The 23095-nt window shown below is 43.2% G+C and overlaps 1 protein-coding gene across 1 annotated transcript in view; it reads right to left on the minus strand.

The window, feature by feature from the left end:
- cdc73 (cell division cycle 73, Paf1/RNA polymerase II complex component, homolog (S. cerevisiae)) overlaps window positions 1-23095 on the minus strand; it is a 472921-nt gene that overhangs the window by 438849 nt on the left and 10977 nt on the right. Inside the window, exons 2-3 of the mRNA XM_070887326.1 lie at window positions 4328-4433; window positions 2223-2292 (exon numbers count right to left, since the gene is read on the minus strand). Coding sequence (XP_070743427.1) covers window positions 2223-2292; window positions 4328-4433 — 176 coding nt within the window. The remainder of the gene's footprint in view (window positions 1-2222; window positions 2293-4327; window positions 4434-23095) is intronic.

Genomic DNA, 23095 nt, shown 5'->3' on the forward strand with positions numbered 1-23095 from the left:
AGAGGTTTTGAACATCAACTGTTACTTCAGCTAATGAGGGTTGCAAGAATGACCACTGTTTCCTCAAACTCGTCTTAAAAGGATTAACAGTACGAGGACACACACGAGGTCGATTTAAAGAATTTAAAGACAGATAGCCTGTCAGAGTTAGTGTCCTGCTCTCTTGACTTGTGCAGCAAACTCTCACACACCTCTACTTTTGGACGGTTCCACGAGACCATCTTCGGGTAGCCTAATCTCTAGAATGTGGCGACCTATCTCTGCATGCAGGGCCCACCCCTACCTCTAATTTTAATGCTGCTGGGGTCATCCATTGCAACATTTGTACCAATGATGGGAAGAAAAGGTTCACAACATTTCCACCACCAACAACTTGCATTCATATAGTGCCTTTAATGTGGTAAAACATCCCAAGCAATTTTCCCTTTAATTTTTTTGGTGTGCTTTTTTTTGGGTGCGCAGCCCATTCAAAGGGCTGCATGGCCCATTCAAAATACCGCACACACGTGGTTTTTCCCATTTAAAACCCCGTTTGCCGGCTGGGCAGGAGCTACAGAACGCTACACACAGCTTAGAGAATATTGGTCCAAGGGCGCTTCACAGAAACATTATCAAAGAAAATCTGACACCGAGCCACAAAAGGAGGTATTAGGGCAGATGATCAAAAGCTTGGTCAAAGAGGTTAAGTTTTAAGCAGCGTCTTAGAGGAGGAAAGAGAGGTAGAGAGGTGGAGAGATTTAGGGAGGGAGCCTTAGTAGCTGAAGGCACGGCCACCAGTGGTGGAGTGATTAAAATCGGGGATGCTCAAGAGGCCAGAATTGGAGGAGCGCAGCTATCTCAGAGGGTTGTAGGGCTGGAGGAGATTAAAGAGATATGGAGGGGCGAGGCCATGGAAGGAATTGAAAACAAGAATGATCATTTTAAAATCAAGGCGTTGCTTAACCAGGAGCCAATGTTGGTCAGCGAGCACAGGCATCATCGATGAACAGGACATGGTGCAAGTTAGTACACAGGCAGCAGAGTTTTGGATGACCTCAAGTTTACAGAGGGTAGAATGTGAGAGGCCAGCCAGGAGCACATTGGAATAGTCAAGTATTGAGACAACAAAGGCATGGATGAGGGTTTAAGCTGCAGACAAGCTGAGGCAGGGGCAGAGTCGGGCGATGATCTGGAGGTTGAAATAGACAGCCTAAGAAATGGTGCAGGTGTGTTCGGAAGCTCATCTTTGGGTCAAATATGACAGCAAGGTTGCCAACAGTCTGGTTCAGCCTCAGACAGTTGTCAGGAAGAGGGGTGGAGTCAGTGGCTAGAGAACGGTGCAAGAATAAGCAGGACTGAATCCTTTCCTCTTGGTTTGTACATGTATCTGTCACGTTAGTAGTCTGTACCCTTGCCAATTCGTTGCAGACTGACTCCTTAAGTAAGGCCTATACTCCAAGTCCAATTTATTACCAGCTGGACACTCCAGTTAGCAAATGTGTCACTGCAGGCCATGCATCAGTGTCACCTCTCAACAGTTCTCAGGTCAGCAAAAGTGAATTCAAGATAACAGAATTTGCTGGTGACCACTATACAACATTAAGCAGCAAGCGTCACAAGGAAAGTGACCATAGGATCTTGCAAATGAATTGACACATCCCAAGTGGACTGCAAACATTTCCAGTGGAGCGAGAGCACGTGAGAGAGATAGAGAGAGAGCGCGAGCGAAAAAAGTGGCAGAGGAAACTATTTTCCTGGCCTGATGGTAGGCGTCCCACAGCCCCATTGGGCAGCAATCTCTGCACTCTGACATCCAATACAAATCTGGTCTGCAGACCCCAATTATTCCAAGAAAATAGTGCTACTGAATATTTGGAAAAATCATTTGAAAAGTGCAGCTCTCAGAAATGGATTCTTTCACCTAAACCATCTAAAGAAGAGATTTCACTTGTTTTAAAGCCAGCGAATGTGCTTCCCTTCACTAGAGCTTCTGTCAATATTGGGACTATAATGATTGGGAAGCAATGCTGAACAGATGGTTTCTTTTTCGCTCCTCTTGCCCACCTTGTACGAGGTACTCAATGCTTGTCTGAAGCCGGTTTAGTCTAGAAGACCACGCCCTATAAACTTTCAGTCACTAACAGTCTTTGCAGGAAGAAAAAACATTTTAGACTTCTTATCGAAATAGCTGAGGTCAATAAAGTGGCAATTTCAATATTTATAACATTTAAAGTTATACTTACACGTTTCACCATTTAAGTAGCTAAGTAGGTCCTTTCTGTCTGGTCTCCGAACCACAGGAATATTCTCTGTCTATTTTTTTAAAAATATTAAAATACAGTATTGTGTAATTCTTTTAAATACAACAGTAACATGCACTGATTTAATCGATTACATTCATGGAGACTCAACTGTGTGCAGTAATATAGCAAATACTTTGATAGACCCAGTTATTCTGATCCCTTTCAAAATAAACTTCTTGTTCCCTTTTTGCTCTCCTATACCACATAATAATTCAGACCAAGAGTGAGGGCTCTGACAGTGCTGCCTGCCAGAGGTACAACATTATTGCAGATCAGCCATGACCTCATTGAATGGCAGATCAGGATACAGATCAGCCATGACCTCATTGAATGGCAGAACAGGCTCAAGGGGCTGAATAGCCTACTTCTATTCCTATATGTAAATACAAAAGGTGGCATTTGTACTTAGCCATACAAAGCAGTACGATACCACCCATAACCTCTTGATCAGTGCTATTAACTGATCTCACTCAGGGCTATGTTGGAGCATTACAAATGGCTTCAGCATTCACAGACTTGGTGGGTAGGGTGGAACCCTGTACCCGATTGCTATTCAGTGCTCTGCACTGAAAAAATGCGCGCACAGACGTTGGGACATGTTTGACTCAGTTTGTTGTCACCTTCAGACAAGGAGGAGAAGAGATGACAAGAGGGGAAACTAGATCATTTGCCTCATATCTTTATTCACGAACCTTCGCTTTCAGAGCTCTTCAAAGCAAAAGGAAATATTTTTCTCAAAGTTCTAAATGAAGTATTTCTGTATTACATTGCTGAAAAACAGTGAAAAACAAATGAGCACTTTTGACATTTGGGGTGTTGTCATGTTGACCAATTACTGATGTAATTTATATTAATTCATTCTTTCATACCAATTACAATGAATCAAATGATTCAGTGATTTTATCTATCAAGGAAGCTCTTGGTTCAATCTCTGATCTGTACTGAGTTAGATGCAGAGTGGCACTATGGCACTACAATTGTCCTCAGCAATCGTACATTGGGATAGGGAAATTGATCAGGGTTTCCACTCCTGCCAAACATGAGGATATGTGAACAGAACTTTCCTCTATGACAATGTTCCCATGATCAAACAGTCAGCCAACACTCCGCATCAAGGTTCACATAAATAATGGCCACCGGGATAAGGTACCAGAAGGTGATTAGGGCCCTTGGAACCTTGCCCCAGAAAACAATCAAAACATTCAATAGGGTAGGAAGAAAACTGGCAAGTTAAGTTCAGCAAAGCAAGGATGCAGCTTAAGAAAATTTAGATGTAATCCTTCAGCCTCAAAGGATTTTACCAATTCCCTTCCCAACATACACCCTGCCTTTTAAAACACATTTATCCTCAATTAAATAAACAACTTGTGCCTTTAATGTAGTACTGTGTCCCAAGGTGCTTCACCTTGGGACCAAAAGATGACCAAAAGCTTGGTCAAAGAAGTAGGTTTTAAGTAGCATCTTAAAGGAGGAAAGAGAGGTAGAGTGTTCCAGAGCTTAGGGACCTGGCAGTTGAAGGCACGGCTGTCAATGGTGGAGCGATTAAAATTGCAGATTCACAAGAGGCCAGAATTGGAGGAGCACAGAGATCCAGGAGGGTTTTAGGACTGGAGGAAGATAGAGAAAGGGAAGGGTGAAGCCCATGGAGGGGTTTGAAAACAAGGATAAGAATTTTAAAATCGAGGCATTGCTTAACCGTGAACCAATGTAGGTCAGCGAGCACAGTGGTGATGGATGAACGGAACATGGTACGAGTTAGGGTATGGGCAGCCGGGTTTTGGATGACCTTAAGTAAACTTAGGTGACAAGCACAAAACTACATCACACAAGTTTAAATGTAACATCCCAAACATGGTTGAGTTCTTTGATCGGAGCGCTGTCAAAAATGAATCTACATGTGCTTATTAGCTTTTCCATTTTTGTGTGTCAATGAATTCCCGAGTTATACCTTGCTGGGAATCTTCCACATAGCTGTATGCACACTTTGAATTTAACATTTTAATCCAAAACTTTAATTAAGTTTAGAATAAATGCACAATACTTACTGCAGCACGCCGCACATACACAGGATGGGACAGGTGAACATTGTTAAGCAGGAATAATATGGAATCCAAAGTATAATACTCCCTTGGCTGACCTTCCTTCCCTGTCCTATATGGAAAACAAAACTGAAATCAGTGGAGAAGTGCATTACAAAGTGAAATTACAATATACCTCATAGGGCAAGAGGGTTCCAGTTTATTCATACTTAGCGATTTAACACCTTTGTATAGAAGAATGATTTCAGTGATCTACAGAAATTTCAAGAGATAACAGCAGCTATTGCAGGAGAGTAAATTCAAAAGCAACTGGCATCTACTAAAATGAAGCTGCCATTCTCCCTCATGTAAGGCCCTTGGCCACTTACAATGTAGAGTATTTATACTACCAGTGATGCTGGAGCAGATATTAACAACTGAGGATTGTAAAAATAGCTAAAAGGAGCTCACGGTTTACAAATAAACTCAATACTGACACTATCTATATTGCTACTCAATAGTAACAGCTTTATAAGCAGCAAGGGCAACATACACTAAGCCACTGTAATAATTACCTCTTCTGAATGCAGCAGCTTATGCTGAGTAATAGTATTAAAGGCATCAGTCTATTTCACCTTCATGTCACATCACACACACAAAACAGACACGCACAAAGACATTAGGATAGGTGACCAAACAATTGGCCAAAGAGGTACGTTTTAAGCAGCGTCTTGAAGGAGGAGAGAGGGAATTTCAGAACTTGGGTCCTAGACGGTTGAAGACGTGTCTGCCAATGGTGCAGCGAAGGAAGTGAGGGATGCACAAGAGGCTAGAGTTGAAGTAACGCAGAGTTCTCAGAGGGTTGTAAGCAATGTTGCCATTATTTGGGGGCGGGGGGGGGGGTGCACGGTCCATGTAAAAGGGCTGCGCAGCCCAATCAAAATACCATGCATGCACAGCTTCCCGGCTGCACGGGAGGACCAGAAAGGGAAAAGGGAGCATTGGTAATCTGGGGAGGAGGTTACAGATAGGAGGGGCGAAGCCATGGAGGGATTTCAACACTAAAATTTGAGGCATTGGCACCAATGTAGGTCAGCAAGCAAAGTGGTGCTGAGTGAACGGGACTTTGTGCGAGTTAGGATTCAGGCAACAGGACAGCAACACAAACACGTTTTGGCAAGCGATAAGAACTGAGCCCAACCCAGTTATTAGCTCGCATCCAGCTCAGGGCACTGTATAATCAGGAACCCTGGTTATGCTTTACCTCTCCAGTCTGACAAAGAAGTCACCAGAAATCAACAATCGCTGTGCCAACAAATCATAAGATTACCAGGAAATAAAATGTCTAGCCAAACTAGGGCGAAAGAATCACACCGCCTAACAGGAACAGTAATACATCCTCAGACAAGCAACCTTGTCTGATATCCCCCAAAAAATCGCAATAGCTACTTTTATAACAAATGTGTGTGTTTACATCAACATATATTAACAAGGATATTTTTGAATTAAGCAGTTCAGTTACCAGTCTTGAAGGACTAGCATCTTTAAGCCATCGTCTGACCCAAAAGCAAAGCTATCTAGTAAAATGTAAGTTCAGGTTTGTGGCTGAAAAACTACATACACCAAGTTTCCCTTCTTTAATAAGAACATAAGAGCATTTGGCCCCTCGATCCTGCTCTCAATATCATGGATGATCTTCTACCTCAACTCCACTTTCCTGCTCTATCCCCATATCCCTTGATTCACTTAATATCCAAAAATCTATCGCTCTCGGTCTTAAATACACTCAACGACTGAGCCTCCACAGCCCTCCGGGGTAGAAAATTCCAAAGATTCATCACCCTCTGAGTGAAGAAATTTCTCGCCTTAGTCCTAAATGGTCAACCCCTTATCCTGAGACTGTGACCCCTGATGCAAGACTCCCCAGCCAGGGGAAACATCCTCCCTGCATCTACCCTGTAAGAATTTTGCACGTTTCAATGAGACCACCTCATTCTTCTAGACTCTAGGGAATATAGGCCTAGTCTACTCAAGCTCTCCTCATAGGACATTTCCCCATCCCAGGACTGTGTCTGATGAACCTTCGTTGCACTCCCTCTATGGCAAATATAGGTAAGGATGTAACGAGCGGGGTGGATAAGGGGGAACCAGTGGATGTGATGTATTTGGATTTCCAGAAGGCATTCAATAAGGTGCCACATAAAGGTTACTGCACAATATAAAAGCTCATGGGGTTGGGGGTAATATATTAGTATGGACAGAGGATTGGCTAACTAACAGAAAGCAGAGAGTCGGGATAAATGGTTCATTCTCTGGTTGGCACCCAGTAACTAGTGGGGTGCCGCAGGGATCAGTGCTGGGTCCTCAACTATTTACAATCTATATTAATCATTTGGATGAAGGGACCGAGTGTAATGTAGCCAAGTTTGCTGATGATACAAAGATGGGTGAGAAAGCAAATTGTGAGGAGGACATAAAAAATCTGCAAAGGGATATAGACAGGCTAAGTGAGTGGGCAAAAATTTGGCAGTTGGAGTATAATGTGGGAAAATGTGAGGTTATCCATTTTGGCAGAAATAATAGAAAAGCAAATTATAATTTAAATGGAGAAAAATTGCAAAGTGCTACAGTACAGAGGAACTTGAGGGTCCTTGTGCATGAAACAAAAGGATGGTATGCAGGTCTAGCAAGTAATCAGGAAGGCAAATTGAATGTTGCCTTTATTGCAAGGGGGATAGAATATAAAAGCAGAGACGTCCTGCTAGAACTGTACAGGGTATTGGTGAGGTATTGCATAGTATTATTGCACAGAGTATTGCATAGAGTTTTGTTCTCCATATTTAAGGAAGGATATACTTGCATTGGAGGCTGTTCACAGAAGGTTCACTAGGTTGATTCCAGAGATGAAGGGGTTGACTTAGGAGGATAGGTTGAGCCTATACACATTGGAGTTGAGAAGAATGAGAGGTGATCTTATTGAAACTTATAAGATAATGAGGGCGCTTGACAAGGTGGATATAATGAGGGCGCTTGACAAGGTGGATGCAGAGAGGATATTTCCGCTCTCAGGGGAAACTAAAACTAGGGGACATAGTCTTAGAATAGGGGCCACCCATTTAAAACTGAGATGAGGAGAAATTTCCTCTGAGGGTTGTAAATCTATGGAATTCTCTGCCCCAGAGAGCTGTGGAGGCTGGGTCACTGAATATATTTAAGGCGGAAATAGACAGATTTTTGAGCGATAAGGGAATGAAGGATTATGGGGAGCGGGCAGGGAAGTGGAGCCGAGTCCATGATCAGATCAGCCATGATCTTATTGAATGGCAGAGCAGGCTCGAGGAGCCAAATTGGCCTACTCCTGCTCCTATTTCTTATGTTCTTATATTCCCATCAGACCAAAACTGTATACAATACTCCAGGTGTGGTCTCACCAGGGCCCCAAAAATTGCAGTAAGATGTTGTTGCTCTTATACGCAAATCATTTTGTAAGAAAGACCAACATACCATTTGCTTTCCTAATTGTATGCTGTACCTGCATGTTAACTTTCAATGATTCGTGTCAAGGACACCCAGGTCCCTCTGAACACCAACATTTCCCAATCTCTCATGATTTTAAAAATACTCTGCTTTTCTATTTTTCCTGCCAAAGTGCATAACTTCACACTTCTCCACATTAGATTCCATTTGCCATGTTCTTGCCCACTCACTTTGACTGTCTATATCCTCTTGAAGCCTCTTTGTATCCCCCTCACATCTTACATCCCCACCAAGCTTTGTATCAGCAAACTTATATATATTACATTTGGTCCCCTTATCGAAATCATTGCTGTGGATTGTGAATAGTTGAGGCCCAAGCACTGATCCCTGTGGTACCCCACTAGTTACAGCCTGCCAACCCGAATTACTCTTTTCGGCAACTTCCTTTGATCGAATACTATCTTTAACTACGTTGGTGCAAATTGATTGGGGAAGCTGGGGATTTTTAAGTTAGGCCAGAAAAAGCAGCCTGCTCCAAAAAAAAACAGCATAAATACTGGGGAAAATTGAGTCCCTCGTTGTTCTTCAGCCACGAGGAGATATACTTCACCCTGGCAGCGGGTAGGCAACACAGCTTTCGGTACTGTTTAAAAACTCACAACATATCAAAAGCTGTAGGTCAAGTCTCATTACACATTAATTGCAGCGATATGCTACAATCTGAACATAAATTCAAGAAAACTGGCCTCTACATGCAGCAGAATCTCTGGTTCAGGAGGGTTGCCAGAGAGCAGTTTAGGATAAATAAACAGTGAAATCCTGAAAGACGTCAACAACCGTATCACTTGTTAGTTCACTGTGTGATGAACTACAAAGAGTTAGATCACTTGCCCTTGCTTTGATATTAGTAAAAGTATCTCCTTGCCATTCAAAAATCCACATTCATCTAATACACTTTAAATAACCAGAAAACTGTGTGTGTAAAGTAACTGCATATTATGGCCCCAAATTTCCACATGATTTGCTCCTGATTTTTTAGGAGCAACTGGTGGAGAACGGAGTATCTTAGAAATCGCAATTCTCCACATTTAAGTTTTCTACAGTTCTAGTCAGGTAGAACAGTTTCACTTTTAAACAGAATTTTTTTTTCCAAAAGGGGGCGTGTCCGGCCACTGACATCTGATTTGAAAGTTTCCACAGTGAAAACGTACTCCAAACTAACTTAGAATGGAGCAAGTGAAGATTTTTGTAGGCTTGAAAAAACCTTGTCTGCACATTAAAAAAATCAGGCGCAGGTTACAAATTAGGCGTCTAGAACGAGGTGGGGGGGGGGGGGGGGGGGAAAGGGAAGTCATTAAATTCTACAATAAATCCTTAGTTATACTTATACAAATATTATACAAATAAATCCAACCTGAATAAAAATTTATAAGCAAAGAAAAGATTAAATAAACCATGTTCCAACCTGTGTGAAAGTGCTTCAGGCAGGCCTTTCAGGACCGACCGACGGCAGGGGGAGGCAGGGAGAAGGCTGCAAGAAGCCTCAGTACTTGAGGCAGCCGTTTGCCGTCGGGCCCGACGGACGGCAGGGGGAGAAAGCTGCAAGAAGCCTCAGTGCTGATCATGGAAGGGCAATGTGGTTTTATTAAAAAATGTTAAAAATTGAACAGCAACAAAGAATTTGAATAGTCTCAAACAAGTGCATGTGTCCCGTTTATCACAGTCTATCTTTAATTACAGAATGCACTCCCTCACCCTCACACACAGAAATATCAAGAAAATTAAAATACAAGGCTTTGCAAAGGTTCAATAAACAAATTTTCACTTTTTCTGCAGCACTTTTTAAAATGGCCGAGTGCCAATGTTTCCTTCCGACTGCGCGTGCGCGAACGCTCCAACGCGCACGCGCAGGGTTGCCGGCACGAAGAAAACTCATTTAAATTGTACCCGCCCCCTCCTACTTACAAAATCGGCGCGAGTGGTAGGCTCCGCCCCGTGCGCCGCGCCAAGCAACCATCGAGCTGCAATGCGCTCGAGAATAGCGCGTTTTCTTTTCAGGCGCCATTTTCGGCGCAAAAAACGGGCGCCCAGCTCGGAGGGGCGCCTGTTTTGCCGCGTGTGGAAACTTGGGGCCTTTGTAACTACACTCATTCCTGAGGTAACAATCAGTAGCATTTTATCATGTACATGGTGTCTTCTACAATCAGTCTTTCTGTACCTCAAACTCTCATCTATTAATGGTAATGCACTGGAGTCAGATAATGGAGCTCCTTCACGACCAAATGTTTCACCAATTTTCTGCTGTGACTACCTGCTCATTGTGGCATTTATAAAATGTACAACAACTTGCATTTATATAGCAGCTTTAACGTAATAAAATCAAATATTTTGATATGTGCCACATAATAGACTTGTTAGCAAAATTGATGCCCATGGAATTAAAGGGGCAGAGGCAGTATGGATACAAAATTGGTTACAAGACAAAAAGACAGTAGTGGTTAACGGTTATTTATCAGACTGGAGGGAAATATAGCGGTGTCCCCTCAGGGAAACATAGAAAATAGGTGCAGGAGTAGGCCATTCGGACCTTGGAGCGTGCACCACCATTCAATAAGATCGCGGCTGATCATTCCCTCAGTACCCCTTTCCTGCTTTCTCTCCATACCCCTTGATCCCCCTAGCCGTAAGGGCCATATCTAACTCCCTCTTGAATATATCCAATGAATCCAGGGAGGTGGAATATTGAGTCCAATTCGGAGCACTACACTTTAGGAAGGAAGTCAAGGCCTTGGAGAGAGTCCAAGAATGCAAGAGGGTACTAGAATGGTACAAGCAATGAAGGACTTCAGTTATGTTTCTGTACCAGATTTGACTCCAATTTACCCAATTCCTTCTCCGTCATATCTCATTGGTTAAGGAGGTAGACTTGGTCCCGTCATTCACCAAAGTCCCAGATTCCTGTTGCCCTCGCTGTGCCGTTATCAGCTCCAAATTCCAGCAATTTGCATGCAGAAATTTGGAGCTGATGGGTGTGGGGAAAAGTCTAACTAACGGGGCACAATGCGACATGCCCCAATCAGTACAGCTACTCCACATTCCCTTTTCACATATCTATAGAAGCTTTTGCAGTCAGTTTTTATGTTCTCAGCAAGCTTCCTCTCATACTTTTTTTTTTCCCCTCCGAATTAAACCCCTTGTCCTCCTCTGCTGAATTCTAAATTTCTCCCAGTCCTCACATTTGCTGCTTTTTCTGGCCAATTTATATGCCTCTTCCTTGGGTTTAACACTATCCCTAATTTTCCTTGTTAGCCATGGTTGAGCCACCTTCCCCGTTTTATTTTTTCTCCAGACAGGGATGTACAATTGTTGAAGTTCATCCATGTGATCTTTAAATGTTTGCCATTGCCTCTCCACCGTCAACCCTTTAAGTATCATTCGCCAGTCTATTCTAGGCAATTCACATCTCATACCATCGAAATTACCTTTCCTTAAGTTCAGGGCCCTAGTCTCTGAATTAACTGTGTCACTCTCCATCTTAATAAAGAATTCTACCATATTATGGTCACTCTTCCCCAAGGGGCCTCACACAATAAGATTGCTAATTAGTCCTTTCTCGTTACACATCATCCAGTCTAGGATGGCCAGCCCTCTAGTTGGTTCCTCGACATATTGGTCTAGAAAACCATCCCTAATACACTCCAGGAAATCCTCCTCCACTGTACTGCTACCACTTTGGTTAGCCCAATCTGTATGTAGATTAAAGTCGCCCATGATAACTGCTGTACCTTTATTGCACGCATCCCTCAATTTCTTGTTTGATGCTGTCCCCAACCTCATTACTACTGTTTGGTGGTCTGTACACAACTCCCACTAGCGTTTTCTGCCCTTTGGTATTCCGCAGCTCTACCCATACAGATTCCACATCATCCAAGCTAATGTCCTTCCTTACTATTGCGTTAATTTCCTCTTTAACCAGCAACGCTACCCCACCTCCTTTTCCTTTCTTTCTATCCTTCCTGAATGTTGAATACCCCTGGATGTTGAGTTCCCAGCCTTGGTCACCCTGGAGCCATGTCTCCGTAATCCCAATTGCATCATATTCGTTAATAGCTGCCTGCGCAGTTAATTCATCCACCTTATTAGGAATACTCCTCGCATTGAGCCTTCAGGCTTGTCTTTTTAACACACTTTGTCCCTTTTGACTTTTGCTGTCATGTGGCCCTTTTTGATTTTTGCCTTGGGTTCTCTGCCCTCCACTTTTACTTTTCTTCTTGCTATCTTTTGCTTCTGCCCCCATTTTACTTCCCTCTGTCTCCCTGCATATGTTCCCATCCCCCTGCTATATTAGTTTAACCCCTCCCCAACAGCACTAGCAAACACTCCCCCTCGGACATTGGTTCTGGTCCTGCCCAGGTGCATCTCATCACATTCTCAAGATATCCCAAAACCCTTCACAGCCAATGGTTTACTTTTGCGGTGCAGTCACTGTTGTATGGGTAGACACATCAGCCAATTTGCACGCAGCGAAGTCTCACAAGCACCAAATGAATAAGCATCACTAAAAACATTTTCTAATGATTCAATGAGGAAAGAACATCAGCCGTGGAAAGTTCCCTAATCTTTGAATAGTGCTGTGGAATCTTCTGTCCACCCGAGCTGACAGACTGGCATTCTCCAACAATGCAACACTCATTCCTTACTGCACTGAAGTGACATCCCAGATGATGTGCTCAAATCCAGAGAGAGCTGAACCCATAACCTTCCACTCCAAAGACACAAGTACCATACTACTAACTGAGCCAAAAAACACGCACATGAATGCTCTCAGTTATTCTAATTGAGATGAGCTAATGCAGCAGAGTCCAAAGAGAAAACTCATCACCTTCTTAATCGGTACAACTCATACAAACACAAGTGAGGAGTGCAAAAAAGCCACAGTCCACTGAAGCTCATCTCCCAAGTACATTAAAGCTGGTTTAATGATGTGTGCTCCTGACGTGCAAGTCTTGTGCAGGTAACTGCAACATTAACCTAAACTTGCTGGGGTTCACGGAGACCGAGATAACACAGCAAATGTATTTTTGAGTTACAGCTGAATGTGTTAAACACATGGCTTAGGAGCATCACCACTACTACAAGCCGTTTCCCTCTCCCATCATGGAATTAGATTACATTTTAAACAGCTCAAGTGTTTTCGCCTTTATTACCTTACGCGATCGGTTTTGCCAAATAATAATCAACTCAGTACAAATATTTTGCATAGGATCTGTCCAAAATGCACTTCTGACTAGTTTTCACTTGTATCCACTGGTCTACACAGATTGCTTACATACACATATCTTCCATAATTACAAGTCTTACATCTAGTGTGCATCTATAGTCCAACAAACCAACATTAGCTCAAACATAAGTTAAGAAATCTGTTTGGCTCATAAATCCCTTTGATAAACTGCAAACCCATCAAACCAGTTCGATTCACTAGACTGGTCTTCAAGTGTAATTTGGCTCAGTTGGTAGCACTCGCACCTGGTTCAAGTCCCACATCAAGAACTTGAGCTCCTAGGTTAGCATTTCATTGCAGTACTGAGGTGCCGTTTTCCAGATAAGAACATAAGAATTAGGAGCAGGAGTAGGCCATTCGGCCCCTCGAGCCGCTCCGCCATTCAATGCGATCGTGGCTGATCTTCTACATCAACTCCATTCCTGCATTATCCCCATATTCCTGGATTCCCTTAATATTCAAAAATCTATCGATCTCTGTCTTGAATATACTCAAAGACTGAGCCTCCACAGCCCTCTGGGGTTGAAAATTCCAAAGATTCACCACCGAGTGAAGAAGTTTTTCCTCATCAGTCCTAAATGGCCGACCCCTTATTCTGAGACTGTGACACCTGGTTCTAGACTCCTCAGCCAGAGGAAACATCCTCCTTGCATCTACCCTGTCTAGCCCTGTAAGAATGTTGTATGTTTCAATGAGGTCATCTCGCATTCTTCTAAACTCTAGAGAATATAGGTCTAGTCTGCTCAATCTCTCCTCAGAGGACAATCTCCCCCCCATTCCCAAAAATCAGTTTGGTGAACCTTCGTTGCTATGGCAAGTATATCCATCCTTAGGTAAGGAGACCAAAATTGTACACAATACTCCAGGTGCAGTCTCACCAGGGCCCAATATAATTGTAATAAGATGCCTTTACTCTTATACTCAAATCCTCTTGTAATAAAGGCCAACATAACATTTGCTTTCTTAACTGCTTGTTGTACTTGTATGTTAACTTTCAGTGATTTGTGTACAAGGACACCCAGGTCCCTTTGAACACCAACATTTCCCAATTTCTCACCACTGAAAAAATAACACTGCTTTTCTATTTTGCCTACTAAAGTGGATAACTTCACTTTTCTCCACATTATATTCCATTTGCCATGTTCTTGCCCACTCACTTAGCCTGACTATATCCCCTTGAAGTCTCTTTCCCACCTAGCTTTGTATCATCAGCAAACTTGGATACATTACATTTGGTCCCCTCATCCAAATCATTGATATAGATTGTGAATAGCTGTTAAGAAATTACACCAAGGCTCTGACTACCTGTTCAGGCAGACGTAAAAGATCCCATTGCACTATACAAAGAGCAGCGAGTTCTCCCATTATCTTGCCCAATATTTATCCTTTTCAACCAATACCATTAATCATTCTGCTAATTTTGAAAATGATACATATTGGCCAAGATGGTGAGAGAACGCGCTGCTCTTTGAATAGTGCCATGCGATCTTTTACGTCTGCTTGAACAGGTAGTCAGAGCCTTGGTGCAATTTCTTAACCAGCTATTCACAATCTATATCAATGATTTAGATGAGGGGACCAAATGTAATGTATGTTTGATATCTTGCTGTGCGCAAATTTGCAGCTGTATTTGCATATATATATATAACAGTAGCTACACCAAAAAAAATTCATTGACCGTGAAACATTTCCGATGTCTTGAGACATTATAAAAACAAGTTCTTCTTTCTTAGACAGGAAACTACCAAAATCAACAACCAACCAGCATAAAAACAAGCCAATTAAATCCCTCTTTTGCAACTTCAACTCTCAAAACCAGCAAGCACCACAAACTAGACCACTCAATTTTCTTTGAATTCTCTGAATGATTCTACAAAATACTCAATGAAAATTGAATGCTGATTCCTTCCATTCCAGTACATTGCATGAAAATTAAATTTAAACCGCTAAAAATGACAATACTTTTAAAGCCCTAAATTTACCCAGTAAAGTTAACCGCTGTATGCTGGAAACACGTGACGTTTTCCCAAGTGCAGGTCTGCCCCTTTGTGGAGCATACAACCAGTGTTCTGCTCCATGCGTTTCAATTCTTCAATAGCAGCTGGGACTTATGGACAAATTCTGCAAGTGAGTGATCGACCATGGTTTTTACCACTCTCTTCTGGTGCTGGAATACAAAGTAAACCACAACTACCCACAATACGATAACAAGGCACAAGATTTACAATCAACCACAGTGGAAAATAAAAAAGATAAAAAGATAAAAAGATTTCACATATCAGCATGAGATTTTTAACTGCTAAATAATATTTTGGAGCCAAAAGTACTGTCTATAATGAGGATTTTTTTTTACATCACTGAGTAGGATCATTTCCAGTGGTGTTACACAGGAGATGTTTATGAGTTGCTCTGGTCCTGCACCATTTAGGTTAAAGGTAATCAAGTCCAAACTATGGCAAATCATCTAAATCCTGAAGATCAATGAAGACTTAACAATGGTGGGGGGCGGGGGGGGGGGGGGGGGGGGAATCTCACTAGTGCATTGCTACACCAACAACAGTTTCAAGGAAAACTATATATCCATGAAGTTTAGGTCGAAGAGATGGCAGGCTCCATTTTTTAACCTGTGAGCAATAATAAAGGAAATACAAGGTCTTGCACCCGATGCACATAGAGAGCATGGAAAACCTCTGATGTGTTCAAAGGGTGCGCGATGCATTGATTGGGAGATTTTAGCCACTCACTAAGAAAACTCACTGCTTGCAAAACTATTTTCTCACTATTTTTGCTTTCAGTGAAATGTTGGTACTAAATAATCAGCAACCATCATAAAATCAGCTAATCAAATCACCAAAAGGTTCAAACTTCTTTGTTGGTTTGTCGCTTACCCCACTATTAACTCTCAAACTTGTATTTCTAACATACTAGATAAAAAAGTGAATTGGGAAAAAAAAGCTACCAGACATTCATAAATATAACCAATGCACATTAGAAATGTCTCCAATTCATTTCTCCCTGCTCCCACCCAAAGACAGAATTCACTGGGCTAGACTTTCCACTAGGTGGCAAGGCTCCCAAAAAATGGGCCTTGTTCCAGCGATGTGGACTTCTCAACCTTGCTGATCGCTGGTACAAGGCCCATATTTTTTTGTGATTTTCCACTCGGCCTTATCCCGGCGATATGGAATGGGCAATGTGATTTAACTAAAACGGGAAAAAAAAGCTTCCCTAACAGCCTTGTGCGCATGTGAGATTTTTTTTCCAGCAGTTTTTTAAAAACTGCGTTTTGGGAGGTCAGGTGTCATCACATGCTCAGAAGGCGGCGGGGCAGAGCGAGAGCGAGCAATGGAGACACAAAAGTGCAGGAGTTTAAAAATAGAGTTTTTTGATATTTTTGTTTGATTTTCGTTTGTTTTTTATTGTTCATTGTTGCCGTTAGTAATAATTCAAGTTTAAATTTTATTTATTATAATTAATTAATATGTCAGAAATGACAGATGCAGAAAGGAAAAGGGCGCAGGCTTTCAGCAATGAGGCCCCGATGAATGTAGTTCAATCGCGCTGACACGGGGTGTACACGGCAACCCGCCACTCCATGTATTTTATAAAATCTGGGTGGAGATCACTGCGGTGGTGCCCTCGGCGTCTAATGAATGAGGGGATCGGACCAGTGCCGTAAACGCTGGAATAGTTTGGTGGCTTCAGCGAGAGTAAGTTGCATTTTATATTAGAGCAATGAATATCCTGCATTTCATGGAATTCTTTAATTTTTTTTAAACCATGTTCACAGTAAATTTCAAATAATAATGTAAAAAATGTTTCACTTTTGCTTGGAAATGTTTTTCTATATCAATGATTGACCTGAGTCTAATGCAATTTGGACATTCTATTGTATTACATACCAAACCTTGACAGAAATTGTTTGTCATTCTACAATGTGTAACGTGTTACGTGAAGCAGCACCATTTAACTTTTTAAACTATTTAAGGTGTTGCTACGCACGAGTCTAGTAGCTTATGCTATGCCATCCTCTTTTGTCGTTTGCAGAAGATGATGTCTATCAATAAATCCGAGCAAAGGCGGACAGGGGGTTGGGAGGAGGGGGGCCACATTGCTCAGCTGCAGCCCTTGACGTCCATCGAGGAGCGTGCACTCGCACTGATTGGCCGTGAAAGCCGTGTCGTCACCACCCGTGGTCTGGCTGAACCCAGCCATGCGTCTCGTGAGTAATTTGTAATTTGTCGCATTGTTTTAAAAACAGTACTAAAAACTTAAGTATGTTACTGATCTAATGTCCTGCAAATAAGATGAAAAATGCTATACTTGTAATGTGCTTATGATGTACTAAGGATGTCATGTCAGTTCATGCATGCATAAGAAGCATGGCATATGAAGTACGGATTGCAGCAGTTACAGCTTTCCGGGATAGGTGATATTTAACGTCTCTTGGTAATGTTGAACGTTATGTTCGAATGAGATATGTAAAAACGTTCACATGCGTGTTTTTAAGGTGATCCTGACACACTGGTACTGGTGCAGTCAGCACCAGGAACATCAACAACTACAGAGGGTGATGTGCCTGATGAGCCTATTCCTGAAATGCATGTAGAGGAGCTGGAACAGGAGCTGGATCGGGAGGATGAGGAGAAGCTGGAGCTCCAGCACGAGGAGGCAGTCGATGTGGGGGGTGGGGGGGAATGATCCTGCGATCATCTCAATTGAGAACGATGAGGCACCGGGACCATGTGGTGAGCAGGTGGTGACGCCAAGGCGTGACATTTCACACACGCCGACCCCACGGAGGTCAGGTCAGCAAGGTGAGCAACCGCCTACCTCGGACGGGCAGACAGAGTGCTTGATCTCCCTGTGCAGGGAGACGGTCGCAATCGATCGCGACCTTATCCAGGGGTTCGATGGGTTCTCCACGAACTGAAGCCAGTTCTCAACAACCTGGAGCCAGTTCAATACGAACTTCTCCAACGGAGTTAGTACGGCAGACCTTGGAGGCGATTCACGAACAGACCGCCGCAACCAATACCCTTCGGCATGCATTGCTGGTTGGACACGGCGCTGCACCCGAAGGTGTTGTGTCGGCTCCGAGTGCGACCCCTAGCACTCAAGTGAGTAGGGAGGACACAGTTCCTCCTGACTCGGAAGTGGAGTCTCAGGCTTCTGCTTCCACTCCGTCACCTCCACCACGGCAGGAAGTCTTGCCGTCCCACGCTGCACACCACGTTCGTGTCGGTCTGCGGGGACCAAAACGGGTGGGTGGTGTAAAAACACGGGGTGGGAAAGGACCTGGAGGGAAACGTGGCCGCAGGTAGGGAAGGGGGGGAGGGTTTGTTTTTTAATTAAATTGTTAATTTTTTTACAAGTTTGTTATTTTGTTAATGGTTCTTTGGGGTGGGGCGGGGGGGAGAAAGAGAAAGGTGTTGATTTAAAAAAAAGTCAATAATTCGTTGTTAAATAAAAAAATGTATTGAGTTTAACAATTGTTGTGGCTTCTCTCAGTAACATTAAGCATAACATATTTACAGTTGTTCTGCATTATTTGTTCAGTCTTTTATTATAGCATCACTTCACTTATGCTAAGCATTAATGCAGATGCCAGGCCAGTGCAGGCAAGGCAAAAATGAAACTCCACGCAAATGCAACTTTTGCCTAACCGTAACTATAAACATCCACAATGTAAGTTCATGCCAAGCGTCAGATATGAGCTGCTGACGCAACAGCTTAGCAGCCACGTAACTACCACTGGGTACTGGTCTTCGGGAGGGGGGTGATGGTACTGGGGCTAGATCGTCAAGCTGTTTGCCCTCCCCTAGGTCCTCACCAGCCTCTTCGACCACCTCTTCCATCTCCCCTCCTTCTGGAGGTGGACCTGCAGTCAAATCTGACATTACTTGTCCTCTCCTTATAGCTAAGTTATGCAACACACCACAATAATCTCAGCGTCTTAGTCAGGGTGGTACTGTAGGCTGCCACCAGAATGGTCCAGGCATCTGAAGCGCTGCTTTAGGACTCCAATTGTCTTTTCAACGATGTTGCATGTCGCTATGTGGCTTTCATTGTAACGTTTTTCTGCTTCAGTGACGGGATTACGCAGAGGGGTCATCAGCCAACTGGCAAGTCCATATCCCTTATCCCCCAGCTTCCAACCGTGACCTTCTGGCTGATTGACAAATGGGTCCAGGACAGCACTCTCACGTAGGATGTGCGCATCATGGAATCTGCCAGGAAACGTAGCATGATTATTTGGTTGTGGTCGACAACAAACTGCACATTTAGGGAGTGGAACCCCTTTCTGTTACAAAACACCTCTGCGTTCTTTAAGGGGGCTTTCAGGGCAATGTGCGTGCAGTCTATTGCTCCCTGCACCTTGGGGAAGTGATATTCTGTAGAAACCCAAAGCCCTCCTGGTCTGTGCCTCCCTGGTCATAGGGAAGCTTATAAAGTCCATCCTGCGAGCGTAAAGGGCTTCAGTCACCTGCCGAATGCAGCATTGTGTGGCGTGCTGAGAGATATAGCAGATATCGCCAGCTGAAGCCTGAAAAGATCCCGATGCATAGAAGGCTAGGGCTGCAGTAACCTTCACCTCAACGGACAGTGCGGTTCTGATGGTGTTGGAAGGCTGCAGAGCACCCTTAACGAGCTGGCAAATCTCATCGATGACCTCCTTCCGGAAGCGCAGCCTCCCAAGACGCACGTTTTCAGACAAGTTGACGTACGATTGCTTTTCCAAGTACCTTCGTTGGCTGTACGCTTGCCTCCTCTATTTCTGTCTACGCATTACTCTGCCACCTCTTCAATTGATCCTTTCAGAAACCAGCATGTGAGCAATTACAAGTAATAGCAGAGAAAGCATAGGCCCCATCACTATCAATAATTACTTTAACTAAATTAAACTACCCTCGCTACACCAACCCCAGTCTAACACTATACCAGTCAGTCTAATAGGTCCCAACAATATCAATAATTGTTTTCACTCACTATAAAAGCACTTTTCACAAAAAAATGCCGATACACGAGCTATCAATATATATATACACATCATAATCTAATATTCTGAGTTGATCTATCTATAAATAACTCTCTAAATAACTCAACTATTGAGCTTGTTTTTTTCAGTTGCCTCCACCCTTCCTCCGATCTTCAAAATGGCATCCGTAGTGCCCATTTCCTTCTGTAAAGCCCGGGAAAAGCAATTATTTCTCAGTGATGTTTTCAGCCTTCCATCAGTCCGGCGAAGTGCCGAAAGTTGGGATGAGCCTTATGTGGGCAATCAGTTCGGCAAAATGAGCCGAAACTTGGGGGCCTATTTTTCCAGCGATGTTTTGGGCCTAGCTTCCATTTTTTGGTGAAAATGGGCGATAGAGGTCCGTTTTGGGCGATGAGAAGTGGAAAGTCTAGCCCCCTGTTTCTCTAAGGTCTGGAGCTCAAATTGTACTTCATGCTCAACTCTTGAATTCTTTACGTGGCCCTTCCCCAATAAGATTTCTTGGGCTTCTGAACATTAAAATAAAGCACAAGCAGCCAGCAGATTATAATCCCAGGTGGCACTAGTGTCATTCTGTGCATGAGCTCTGCGGATCAATATGCCCAGAGTTCAACTTGGGGCCCCAAGTCCAAATTCTGATGGTGGTGGGGCTTACAAACAGGAAGTAATGGGACACTCTGAATAGCCAGACTCACTGTCAATGCTGAAATAAAAATGCTGGTGATTTAATTACTTTAGTGTTATATTAGGAACCAGAGGCTGATAAAGGACTTCATAACGCTGCTGAAATATTCATCATGGCAGATTCAGGTGGACTCCCAGGACATAACAGAACTTATAAATGGCTACTTTGCATCAGTCTTTACTCCTGTGACCATGCTCAGTTACCATTAATGCAGTGTGTAGTTGACACTAAAGTTATTCATGTTATAATATATGCAGATCTGATCTTAAAAGACAACAAGGGCTCTCAAATCAGATCGGGTTGCTGGTTCCGCTAACATTTCCCCGATGCTGCTTAAAGAAGTGGGAGCCATGCTTAGTGAGCCCCTTGCTCATTAATTCAACCGTTGGCTAGCGTCAGGGATCTTCCTTGATGATTGGAGAGAAGTTAATGTTGTATCAATATTCAAAAAGGGCAACAAATATCAGAAGCAGGAAATAATAGGCCCAGTTGTCAGAAGCTGCGAGGTGGGACTATTAGGTATGCCCAATCCGACCGCCTTGACAGGGAAGACATTATTAGGGACATGCAACATGGTATCTGGAAAAGAAGGTCTTGTCTTACCAGCCATGTTGAATTCTTCAAAAAGGTTGCCAGGTTGATGCATGAAGGCAGCTGATAGCCATTGGATATCTGGTCTTTTAAAAAGCTTCTTATAAGATGCCTCACAATAAGCTGCTATATCAGATAGAATCATGCGAGACTGGAGGGCAGATTATGGTTTGGATAGGGAATTGGTTTCATTCTGATAGCCAACCCTCTATCAGCTCCACATAGAAACCAGTTACTGATGGAGCCCTGCTATGATTGGTGTCAGCATCTTTATTCTTCGCAATATACATCAATGATTTGGATGAAGGTGTTGGGGGTACTGTCTGCAGGTGTTAGAACTCTTAAGAAAATATTACAATCTGATCTAGATGCAATGGAGAATGGGCCCACATCTGGCTGATATTAATGTAGATAAATGTAGTGTTATTCACATCAGTAGGACTAATGACAAGCATGTGTATGCCAATAAAATTAAAGTCTATTGAGAGGGAAACAGAGCTAGGTATTGTAGTGCATGAGTCACTAAAAGGTCTACAGCCAGGGCCGAGAAGATATAGAGAAAGCCAGAATTAGAATATATAGCTAGCGAGATACAATCATCATCATCATCATCATCATCATAGGCAGTCCCACGAAATCAAGGAAGACTTGCTTCCAATCTAAAAGTGAGTTCTTGGGTGACTGAACAATCCAATACGGGAACCACGGTCTCTGTCACAGGTGGGACACAGTCATTGAAGGAAAGGGTGGGTGGGACAGGTTTGCCGCACACTCCTTCCGCTGCCTGTGCTTGTTTTCCGCATGCTCTCATCGACGAGACTCAAGATGCTCAGCGCCCTCCTGGAAGCACCTCCTCCACCTAGGGTGGTCTTTGGCCAGGGACTCTCAGGTGTCAGTGGAGATGTTGCATTTTATCAAGGAGGCGAGGGAGATACAATACAATAAATACAAAACAGCACCATAGGATCTCTGTACAAGACCTTGGTTAGCCCCATCTAGAATACTGTGGTTCTCGTATTGGACTGTACAGCCACCTAAGAACTCATGCTAAGAGTGGAAGCAAGTCTTTCTCGATTCCGAGGGACTGCCGATGATGATGATGATGATGATGATGATGGATACTGTGTCAAGTTCTGGTCCCCTTAGCTCGTGGGAGATATTGAGGCCCTGGAAAAAGTTCAGAGGAGAGCTACTAGATTAATGTCTAGTTTAAAAGCCCTTAAGCCGACACAATAGGCTCAGAGAGCTGGATGTCTTTTACTCTAGAGAAGTGTAGAATTCAGGGAAATTAGACTGTGTAGATGTGGACAGATTATTTGAATCAGATAAGTTGGGGAGAACGAGGGAACATGCATGCAACGCTGGGCAAGTATAGAACTAGGTTAGATGTCATGAACATTTTATTTTCCCAGAGGATTGATGACCTTTCAAATAGGTTCCCAACTCATGCATTAGATGCAGATTTGTTGCAACCACTTAAAAGGGAGCTAGATAAGTTCCTGGAGATGGCTAATATTGCCGCATACAGAAGGTAGATGGGATGTTGGGTAATGTACCTCATGGTCATTGGTATCTTCTGGAACTCGTTTATCAGCTTGGTGTCAGAGAGGAATTTCCCAGATTTTCCCCGAATAGGGTTATTTTTTGGGGATCTGCTTTTTTGCCTTGCCCAGGAGATTACATGGCTGTACATGCACACACTACCATTTGTCCTCATTCGTGCACTTCAGAACTCTTATCTCAAAAAGGTCCCAGCTTACACAG

The sequence above is a fragment of the Pristiophorus japonicus genome, chromosome 8 (genome assembly GCF_044704955.1).
Source record: "Pristiophorus japonicus isolate sPriJap1 chromosome 8, sPriJap1.hap1, whole genome shotgun sequence".
NCBI classification, from domain to species: Eukaryota; Metazoa; Chordata; class Chondrichthyes; family Pristiophoridae; genus Pristiophorus; species Pristiophorus japonicus.